This window comes from Amphiprion ocellaris, chromosome 24 (genome assembly GCF_022539595.1).
Source record: "Amphiprion ocellaris isolate individual 3 ecotype Okinawa chromosome 24, ASM2253959v1, whole genome shotgun sequence".
In the NCBI taxonomy this organism is placed as follows: Eukaryota; Metazoa; Chordata; class Actinopteri; family Pomacentridae; genus Amphiprion; species Amphiprion ocellaris.
In genome coordinates, this window is record NC_072789.1 from 10,996,210 (window position 1) to 11,007,936 (window position 11,727).

Below are 11,727 nucleotides of genomic sequence, written 5' to 3' on the forward strand. Positions count from 1 at the left end.
CATGCTAATGCTAACAGACCTTCAACTCCACAACCATCCTCTTGGACTTCTGGATTCCACCAACAGAAACCAAACATTTTGCTGAACATTGGTGAGCAACTAATGAAAAATGTGATGAGTGACTGATGATGATGATAATGATGAAGCCTGTCTGCTGAACAGGTTAGGCTTCAATGGATGATTTGAATTGATGGCGAGCTACCCTCCAAAGAACTGGAACAGTATGAAAAGATTCAGCCCTTCACCCACCCCACTCATTGGCAGGCCTCAAGCCTTACAGCTTCATCCCTTCCCCAATGCTGTGGTAGGACTTGTTTAGATTCATTTCACCTTGTTTGGACTTGTTCAACTTGTTTTATGGATTAATTACTTTGATTAACACCCCATTGGCAACAGTGGAACCACATTCACCTGAATCTAGAACTGTCATTGCATTATTGACATTGACCATAGCACATAGTCACTTTAAATTGTTTAAAGTGTAGCTGCTTTATTGTGATTTGAATTGATTGAATGACAGGTGAAGGTTTGATTTTTCTGATTTTCTGTTTCTGACTTCTGTTATTGTTTTGTGTTATTATTTTGGTCATTGTTTTCCCTTGATACATTCACTGCATGAAAGTAGGGATTTTTGTCTTTAAACAGCACTGAACATTTCCGTGGAATTTCAAGTTAATGGCAGTGCACTGCAATTTGCAGGCAGCACAAAAAACTACCGAGAAATGCCAGGAATTAACGTGGACGGCTGATGTCCCAGGGGGGGAGCTTTCCAGTGTCAGTGCAAATGCTGTGAGCTATACAAATGCAAATCAGAGTGGTGGGTGTGGAGGGTGTAAGGTAGGGGGGTTAGGGGTGGGGGTTGACTTTTCACACTTGCATTAGTTTTTTTAAGAGAAAAAGGACACACAAACAAAACTATACAGTTTATACTTTATTTGAATCAGGGTTCATACAGCTTTTATAAAAGTAAATAAAAGCACATCACAGGCACTTTTCAACACTGTGAAAATCCTAAATCTCAAACACCATGCAGAGCAGCATGACTACAGTCACCTTTTCTCTTATGTTGCTTTCCTGTACAGTGGATGTGTTTACTACACATCTTCCAGCAATGCCCTCAACAGGTAGAAATGATGATGGACATGAGGTGTCTGTTCCCCTCAAGTTCCAAACTTCTACCGACTTTCCATAAAAATGTCTGTTGGGATGGTGATGAAGCCTGGAAACTCCTGCAATTACGCGTCTATATATAGTACTCTCTGACCCTGACATTAATAGCTATGAACTGCTTCATAATGGCTGGTCTTGTTTCTGTCAGAGGTTCAAGGATGGATTCCTTAAAAAACACCATCTAGCAAATACAGACCTGATCAAAATCTTAAGACCAGTTGAAAAATAACTAGAATTTACCTTTTGCACATTTGGATCTTAATGAGGTTTTAAGTAGAGCTACAATATGCAAAAGCAAGAAGGGAGAGTGAGACAAAAAGAACTTTGAAAAAGTAATTTATTGAAAACAACAAGTAAACTGAAATAGGCTGTTTATCAGCTGATCAAAAGTTTAAGACCACAGGCTATAAAAGCCCAAATCTGCTGAAAATTCTCATCTTCTGTCAGGCATTCACATGGTCATGCCCTCCTGATGGCTAAAGCTAAGAAGCTTTCTCTTCTTGAACGTGGTCGGATCGTAGAGCTGCATAAGCAAGGCCTCTCGCAGCATGCCATTGCTGCTGAGGTTGGACGCAGTAAGACAGTCATTCTAAATTTTTTGAAAGATCCTGAGCATTATGGAACAAAAAAGTCAAGTGGTAGACCCAAAAAAATTACACCTGCGCTGAGCCGGAGGATCCGATTGGCTGTCCGTCAAGACACAGGGCGGTCCTCGACCCAAATTAAGGCCCTTACTGGTGCCGACTGCAGCGCAATAACCATCAGACGGCATCTGCGGGAAAAGGTTTTCAAAAACAAAAAATGAATTCAAAGACCTCGTCTCCTACAACGCCACAAAACTGCGCGTTTAGACTTTGCCAGGGAGCATCAAACATGAGACAGTGAAAGGTGGAAAAAAGTTTTATTCTGTGATGAGAAAAAATTTAACCTTGACGGTCCAGATGGCTTCCAACGTTACTGGCATGACAAGGAGATCCCACCTGAGATGTTTTCTACCCGGCACAGTGGAGGGGGGTCCATCATGATCTGGGTGCTTTTTCATTCAGTGGAACACTGGAGCTTCAGGTGGTGCAGGTCATCAAACGGCAGCTGGTTACATGCAGATGTTGCAGCTGGCATCCCTCATGACTGAGGGCCCTCGTCTGTGTGGTAACAGCTGGGTTTTTCAACAGGACAACGCTGCAGTTCACAATGCTCGCTTGACCAAGGACTTCTTCAGGGAGAATATCATCACTCTTTTGGACCATCCCTCATGTTCCCCTGATTTAAATCCCATAGAGAACATTTGGGGATGGATGGCAAGGGAAGTTTATAAAAATGGCCATCAGTTCCAGACAGTTGATGCCCTTCGTGAAGCCATCTTCACCACTTGGAGAAATGTTCCCACCAGCCTCTTGGAAACACTCGCATCAAGCATGCCCAAACGAATTTTTGAAGTGATTAACAAGAACGGTGGAGCTACTCATTACTGAGTCCTACTGAGAACATTTTTTGTTCTGGTTTGGAGAGTTTTTTGTAATTTTTTGAGCGATGGTCTTAAACTTTTGATCAGCTGATAAACAGCCTATTTCAGTTTACTTGTTTTCAATAAATTACTTTTTCAAAGTGCTTTTTGTCTCACTCCCCCTTCTTGCTTTTGCATATTGTAGCTCTACTTAAAACCTCATTAAGATCCAAATGTGCAAAAGGTAAATTCTAGCTATTTTTCAACTGGTCTTAAGATTTTGATCAGGTCTGTACATATGCTGACCTTTCTGCTCTAAATCTGTCATTCAAATATGTTACAAGTTTGCATGAAATGGCAAAATGATCAACTGTAATTACAGTGTTCAGGGTTCATCTGATGATACATTATCAACACTGCATGCACACTACCAGACAAAAGTTTGGACACACCTCATTCAATGGTTTTTATTTATTTGTATTATTTATACATTGAGATTAATACTGAATATTAACTCTTTTTGTTTACAACATAATTCCATATGTATGTATGTACTGAATGAGAAGGTGTGTCCAAACTTTTGACTGGTAGTGTAGATCAAGCTCATCTAGGATGATATGACAGAGGCATCACAGTAAAGGGCAAAGCCTTTTCTTCTTTTGATTAAAGAAGTTCATCTTGCAGGCATAGAGAAAATCTGTTGACCTGGAGAAGTCGGCATGTTACTTTAAGGAATGCTGCGTCACTGACGTCATCACGTTAGAGTTGCTCGTCCAATCACACGCGTCGTCTCGCAAGAACCGCGCGATACACGAACAGACAAAGAAGTCGTATTGCTTTCGACCAAAGAACACCAGGTGCTTGGTTGGTTCAGAGTTGAGAGCCAGTGCTTTTTTGGTTCAAATCTCGTGCCGCCCCAGAACGGGTTTGTGTTTCCATTCAGAAGGAGCAAAATTGGAGCTGCGTCATTGCGCCACCACAAAACGTGTGTACGTCACTGCGTACCTAGCCGTTCAACAGCGTTCACGCTGTACGGAAACCCACACAACAACAATGGAGGACTTCATTGGAGTGGTGTTCATGGCTTTGCTAGTGTGTCTCGCCATCGCTGAACAGCAAAACCTTCTGTTAGGGGTTACCCATCGGCGTCGCCGTTCCAATGCCCAGCGATCACGTTTGAGAAGAAAGGTAATTATCAAAGACGTTTGGATACTTAACAGTAAACGTGCTAGCGTTAGCTTAGCTACTTAGCTTCGACTACGCTTGCATTGACTACTTAGCGGTTAAACACACGCAATAAGTTGATGACCATATCCATGTTTATCTTTTTAGATGTTTTTAGATGTCACCCCGCCCTCTGCCCGTGACGTGCTCGGCTCTCAACTCTGGCCACCTCTGGCCCAGCAACGAGTTGGTGCCCGAAACGGCCCCAGAGTTTGGAGCCCGGAGCCGCAGCTCCGGTGGTCGAAACACAAAAAACCGGCGCCAAGTCGGGCGCCGGCTCCAACTCCGAACGGGCTCCACCCCGGTCGAAAAGAGGGAGTTTCTACAATGGCGGCCCGGTATCACCAGTCCGACTCACCACAAACTCCTCGCATAGAACAGCCTGAACATGACCGACTGGTTCCAGTCAGACCCGCGACAGACACTGAGAAGAAACTATTGAGCGTTATCAGCCGGCTGTCTGGCCAGAGAGGACCGCTGGAGGAGAAGCTGGAGGAGAGGATAGCCGCCATGGAAGCAAAATTAAACACTTTCTCCAGCGGCGAGGAAATTCAGCGGAAAAGAGGAGAGCACAGTCCTAAAATTGCGGTAAGAATATATTCCATTTGTGGGATATTTTTAGCGAGTTTTAGCACAGTGCTCTGAATTGGTAACGTTAAGCAGTGATAGCATGTAGTCCCTCCATCTTTGTTAACAAACGTGACTTTATTTTTGCCTTTTTGTACTTTTAGGAACAAGGGTGAGACTGTTTATTCTTTTTTCTTTTTCGTTTCTTTTTTGTGAGAAAAATGTTTACTGTAAGCATGTATAATAATTCTTTGTCAGCTGAATGCACACAAATTGTTGTACTGTAGATTGTAAACAATTCATGCATCCATTCAAATTGTGTCTGCTAATTTAAAACTGTTTTAAACGACTTTACAGTTGACTCTGCAGTTTATTCTGGCTGTGAAGTAGTAAATGTATGTTCTGATTATTTTTCACAGACTGGGCTCACCTCACAATTGAGACTGTCAGGACATATTTAGTTAAAACTTTGGCTGAAGTCAGATGTGGAGGATGTGGAGACAGAGTCTTCTACGTAAGTATCCTGTGTAAAATTGTTCTAATTTTCGATTCATCACAGAAACAAAAGCTAGCAATAGGCTGAAAATAGCAGGAAATAATAATAAAGCTAATAACGGCTTTCATTTAACTGTTTTCCAGCTGATTGTAAAAAGCATTTTGAAACTCTACGGAGGAACTACCGCTACAGTCAACCCAACATGGCGGATCAGGCGGAGGCCATGAAGTCTTCTGCCCGAGTCACCACAGAAGAAAGAGGGTAAGAGATATTAGTTTGATTCATTACATTGTGTGTTTTATACAAAATGTGGTTAGAATAGTATTGCTGGTCACTATGACATTATTTTTCTGTTAAATTATTAAATGTATTGATTTCCGGGGCGCTATGGAGCCGCGGACCCGGAAGGCAGCATAAAGTGGAGGCTCCGTGTAACCCGCATTAAAAACTTGTAATAACCCTACATTAGACAAGCCAACTGAATTGAGAAAATGTCCAAGACGACTATAACTAAGGATTGTGACATTTTCACCCGAAAGCGCGGTTCCCAAAAGCCAGGTAAAGCTGATAGTCCACCGCCGGACTCGCATGGGGAGAGGGCCGCTAGCCCTAGCAACACAACCGACCTCACGGCGGTACTAGCTGAACTTCAGTCACTCCGCTCCGAGATCGGTGGATTTGGAACTAAACTGGACAATATAAGTAGCCTCATGGGTGAAATGACTAAATCAGTAACCGCTTTGGAGAACAACATGACAGAAGTGAAGCAAAATGTCGCCGCCAATGCTACACGATTGGAGGAAGCTGAGCACAGAATCATGTCAACAGAGGAACACCTAGAAAAGAAAACAGCGGATCTCAACAGAGCCATGAAACGAATCGCCTACCTGGAGACCAAGACCGACGACCTGGAGAACCGGAGCCGAAGAAAAAATCTACGTCTGTTTGGCCTCCGGGAGGGCACTGAGGGTAAGCGGCCGCTGATGGAGTTTATACGGGAGATGCTACCACGATGGCTGGAGACCGACAGGTCCTTCACGATAGAGCGGGCCCATCGTACCCTCGCCTCGCCGAAACCGAATATGGATAGAGCAGTCATTATCCGTTTTCTGAACTTTCAAGATCGGGAGTTCGTGTTTCGCTCCACAAAGACAGGCACAACATTTACACACGATCGGAAACAAGCTCCTTTTTTTGTCCCAGAGAGCTAACAGCTGAGATCCGCTTCGACTCAGAGATCCAGAATTCAACACTGTCAAAAAAGTCGTTCGCCGAAAAAGGAATGTCTCCGCGGGTTCAGTACAACCCATGCAAGATGAGGATCCTCCACAATGGGAAACTCAACTCGTCCAGCTGTATCATGCTCCAAAGGAAGCAGAGGACGTTCCATCGCACAGCACACCGGAGACTAACCTAACGGAATGCGAGGTGAGCTGTTCACTTTCCTGGACCACTACAACAAGCTGGCTCTTAACCCATTAAACACTCCGTTAAATGTGTGGATATAAGATGAGCCCAATAACTTGAGACTTTTTCAGTTATACATTCTATCTTACTAATTCCCGAGCCAGCTATGTAATTTTAATTTGTAAAAGGCATTCCTCTATAATGCTTTCATGAAGCCCATTATAATCCATTCTAAGTTCTTCTTCCTCTTCTCTGTTTTTGCATTAATGTTATTTCATTTTTGTGAAAGTGTTATTTTTTCCAAGACATTTTGTGCGCCAGAATGGACACTATTAAGAGACACTGTTGCCAAATAGCTTACTGGCTTATCTAACCTGTCTACTGTTTGTTTGGGTTCATAGAGTTTAAAATATGGTATTGCGTGGTTGACGGATACCACTGTGGCTTTTGAGGTCAGGTTCTTATAGTTCAACTACTCCCCTGTAGAGTGGATTAGTATAAGCCCCTGTTTACTGTTCTGAGTAAGGGTGGGGATTTGGAGTCTTATGGGCCAATTACAGGTTTATTTTTGTTTGTTGGTTTTTAAGAATTTCTATGTATTTTATGTTAATACAGCATCAGCAATGGGTCTTAGTACATTTACATCACAGAACAAAGCTACCACTTATGGAACAAGTAAATATCCAGAACATGTCTGATATAAAAATTACAAGTTGGAATGTCAGGGGACTCAGGAGATTGATTAAATTGAAGCAAGTTATAAACAGGATCAAACAGCTTAAATCCAAAATAATTTTTCTTCAAGAAACACATCTGACAATGTCTGATGTTAAACTTGTAAAGAACAGATGGCCTGGTCAAGTTGTACATGCATCATATAATAACTATGCCAGAGGGGTACTTATCCTGATCCACAGAACTGTACCGTTTCAAATGATTAAAACAATTCAAGATCCTGCTGGTAGATATGTAATCGCTCAGGGCAATATTCTCTCATTTGCAGTGAATCTAGTGAGCATATATGGACCAAATAAAAATAACCCTAAATTTTTTGAAGATCTCTTTCTTACAATATCTACTTTACAAGGATCTTACATAATTGGAGGAGATTTTAACTGCACTTTAAACCCAACTATAGATCATTCAACAGGCTCAGACATTTATAAAACACAAACTAGACAAGTAATAAATCAATATATATCAGATATTAATCTGGTGGAAGTGTGGAGGGAGCAGAATCCAGACAAAATAGAATTCTCCTGTCAATCCAGTATACATAAATCACAATCTCGTATAGACTTATTTTTGGTTTCAAGAGGACTTATTATCAAGGATTAAAAAATGCCAGTATGATAGCATATTGATCAGTCGATCATGCAGCTCATCTCATTAATGTTCCCCATAGAGAACTTTACTTACTAATACTCATTAACTGGCTGATTTTCAAGCACGATGGCTACAGAAACCTGAGTTTGTACAATCGTAGGCGAAGAGAAATACATAATTGTACCTATGAATTTAAATACCGACCAACTAGTGCCTCGGTGAGATCGGGAGGGGTTTTTGCTCTCACACGCATACAATAGAGGTGAAATTGACTCAGGTTTCACGAGCGACGAAGGCTAGACAAAAGACCAACGAGAACAGATTGAAATTTCTGGAGAAAAGAACAGGAATCAAACTTCTGGACAAGACATAACCACTGGCGGATGAACCAGCTTAAACAACGTGAAACTGTTAGTACGCGTAAGAGAAACTGAGTATAATAAATTATCCTCGCACGCATGGACAAGCGAGTAAACTTGTTGGTGGCTAAGAACGCACTCTTTACCTATAGATCAGGGAGAAAAAGCTGGCAAGCTCCTGGCATGGAGAATTAAGAAAATGCATAGTGACAGAGCGATTAACAGTATAATCAACTCTGCAGGGAACTTAACAGTAGACCCATCTGAAATCAATGACAGCTTTAGAGAGTTTTATCAAACCCTATATAAGTCAGAATGCCCTCAAGTTTCAGTGGAACAAGAAACATTCTTAGACCAACTTCAATTCCCGACCCTAGCAGAAGATTCAAAAAAGGAATTAGACAGAGATTTAACAACTGAAGAAATATCACAGGCCATCAAAAATATTAACAGTGGTAAGGCCCCTGGGCCGGATGGATTTACGAGTGAATTTTATAAAGCTTTTCAAGAAAAATTAACAATCCCACTTTTTAAAATGTATAAAGAAGCTTATCAAAATGGAACTCTCCCACCCACTCTGAGACAAGCAATGATCACACTGATCTTAAAACCTGGTAAGCCACCTGCAGAACGCTCATCATTTAGACCAATAAGTCTAATGGGAGTTGATACTAAAATACTTTGTAAAGTTCTAGCAAAAAGATTAGACCCCTACATCTCACAATTGGTTCATAATGATCAAAATGGCTTTGTACCAAAACGTCAAGGATTCCACAATATTAGGAGAGTTTTCAATATAATTTATGAGAAATTTGATGCAAAAGATACAGCCTTATTATCGCTGGATGCCCGTCAGGCTTTCGATAGGATAGAATGGCCATATTTATTTAATGTTCTGCCAAGATTCGGATTTGGAACTAACTTTCTTAAATGGATTCAGATCTTGTATACAGGACCCACTGCCAGTATTTTAACAAATAATATAGTTTCAAAACCAATTACATTAGAACGCTCCACACGCCAGGGATGCCCACTATCACCAATGTTATTCATACTGGCTATAGAACCTTTGGCTATGGCAATACGAACACATACAGACTTGTCTGGTATCCGTATAGGAGAACAACAACACAGATTGGCTCTATATGCTGATGGTTTGATAGTTTTCTTAACAAAGCTGTCTACCAGCATACCAAACCTAATGCAACAAATTGAACTATTTGGACAGTTCTCTGGATATACTATAAATGACTCAAAATCTTCCATACTATTTTTAAATGAGGACGAAAGGCTAAAATCAATCATACAAACCCCGTTTATTAATGCATACGAGGGATTTGTGTATCTTGGAATTAAAATTACCCCTGATGTTAAAACCACCGTTGCAACAAATTACGACCCTTTGATTAGAGAAGTGAAGGCAACTCTGGATAGATGGATGACAATGCCCATATCAATAATTGGCCGAATAAACATGATTAAGATGAACGTGCTACCAAGGTTCTTATACCTCTTTCAATCACTCCCTCTACCACCCCCAAAATTATTCTTTGATGAAGTAAACAGTATTTTTAATGCATTCATCTGGAATAATGAAAAGTCCAGGCTGAGACTACGCTTGCTGTACCTGCCATACGAAAGAGGAGGGCTAAAACTGCCAAATCTGAAATGGTATTACTGGTCTGCACAGTTACGCTCAGCCATGTTTTACTTTTCAACTGAGATACCCCCAGCCTGGGTAAATATTGAACAAACATCAGAACCAAACCTTGCATTAAAACTGTATCTGTACTCTGCAAATCCCAAACGCTTAAAGAAAATAACAAACAACCCTTTTCTTAAAAATACCATAGACGTTTGGTATAGGGCACATCAACATGTTGGCGATCTCCCTCCTATTTCACGTCTTTCCCCTATATGGGGCAATGAGTGCTTCATGGCAGGAAGAGCAGATGGAGGTTTCAAAACTTGGGCACATAAAGGTGTACAGAAGGTGGCAGACCTTTATAGGGATGGTGGTCTCTCACATTTGACCAACTATGTCAAACATATGACATTCCAAAGAAACATTTTTTAAAATATTTACAAGTAAAACATTTCATCATGTCAAAATACAAACACATTATATCTGAACCTCCGCTATCACATCTGGAGAACCTTACACTCCAAAACTTAGAGGAGAAAGGTCAAACTTCTTTATTTTATGCAGCTCTATTGGCACATGATAAGGAAACCACCACTGACAAGCTGGAAGCATGGAGATCTGATCTTCAAGAGGATATACATGAAGTAGATTGGGAAAGTGCATGTTTAAAAGCCCAAACTCAATCAATTAACACAAGGATGAAACTCCTCCAATATAAATGGTTGATGAGAACTTACATAACTCCGATCAAACTGAATCGTTGGTCGCCCAATATCCCAGACACGTGCAGCAAATGCTTAGAAGAAAAGGGTACTCTGTTTCATTGTGTTTGGGGCTGTTCAAAATTACAGACGTTCTGGAAATCAGTCATACGAACTTTGTCTAAGATTGTTGGTGTGAGGGTGCCTCTTCACGCAAGGACGTGTGTGTTGGGTATATTTCCAGAGAACTGTATTTTCACTTCAAGTCAGTTAACACTCATTGATTTTGGACTCCTGCAGGCCAGGAGGCTGATATCTTTATACTGGAAGAAAATGGAGTACCCTCAATACCTATGTGGGTGAGAGAGATGGCATCTTGTATTGTACTAGAACGACTTACTTATATTGTCAGAGGAAGAGGAGGGGACTTTGGGAAAATATGGTCACCTTTAACTGAGTTTCTCAGATGTTATGAGGCCAATTAATTTTGACAGTGGTGCTGAATTGTTGAGCTGTATGCTGTGTATTTATATTTATTTACTTATTTATTTATTTATTTTTTCTCTTTCATTCTTTCACTTTTTTATTTATTTTTTATTTATTTGGGGGGATCATGTTGCTCTTTATTTGTTTTATGTTGAGTGTATTGTTAAGTTTTTCATAATATAAAACCCAATAAAGATATTGTTTAAAAAAAAAAAAAAAAAGTATTGATTTCCTGTACTGATTGTGTTCACATCTGCTGGATGCCAGGAAGACAGTCCTTGCTCCCGATGAAGAGGACTTCTGGAAGAGCATCACAGCTGACATGATGTCAGATGAGGAGGACGGCAGCGTTGACGGGGTGCGTGGATGGATAGTATGGCCTCCATCCTTCCACAGCCAGGAGCTTGCCAACCTGTGTGCAGCCCTACAGCCTGGAGGCTGATGTAAAGTACACAGCTCTACATCACAGGTGTTTTCACAATGGACAGCCGTCTGATAGACTGAAGCCACTGAAGTACAACACGGCAGCAGCCAGAAAACATTTTAAGCCAGAGCTGATGCTTGAGACCAGCCTGGAGTGAGAGATGAACTTGGTCAAAATTTTTTGTAAATTTTTTGTTTTTAAAGACAGTTTATTTTAATTTTGATTTCGGATTTCTGGAACTCAGGACTGTTCAATAAAGCTCTTGTTTTTCAACATGTCTCAACATGTCATATTTTTTCCCTTGCAATAAATTAATGTCATTGATTGTAGGATAGCCCATTGGTTAACAATAACAAGTATGCAGGTAATTATACACTATATGGCCCATATTTATTAATGTCTTATTAAAATATTAATAATAATAAGCGTTATTATTGTGTGTGACTGGGGGTGAGGAGGTGGGGGTGGGGGGGCTGGC

At 40.9% G+C, this 11,727-nt stretch overlaps 1 protein-coding gene across 1 annotated transcript; it reads left to right on the forward strand.

The window, feature by feature from the left end:
• On the forward strand, window positions 1-4,866 carry LOC118471379 (uncharacterized). Its single transcript, XM_055008727.1, has 3 exons — window positions 1-304; window positions 3,947-4,426; window positions 4,825-4,866. The coding sequence occupies exons 1-3, from the start codon at window positions 191-193 to the stop codon at window positions 4,864-4,866; spliced, it is 636 nt and encodes a 211-aa protein (XP_054864702.1). The 5' UTR covers window positions 1-190.
• Window positions 4,867-11,727: the final 6,861 nt, after the last annotated feature.

Coding starts and splice junctions, on each gene's coding strand:
- LOC118471379 (XM_055008727.1), top strand. CDS start 191: ATGGCGAGCTACCCTCCAAAGAACTGGAACAGTATGAAAAGATTCAGC. Junction 305..3,946: donor ATCCCTTCCCCAATGCTGTG/GTAGGACTTGTT, acceptor TTATCTTTTTAG/ATGTTTTTAGATGTCACCCC. Junction 4,427..4,824: donor AGCACAGTCCTAAAATTGCG/GTAAGAATATAT, acceptor TATTTTTCACAG/ACTGGGCTCACCTCACAATT.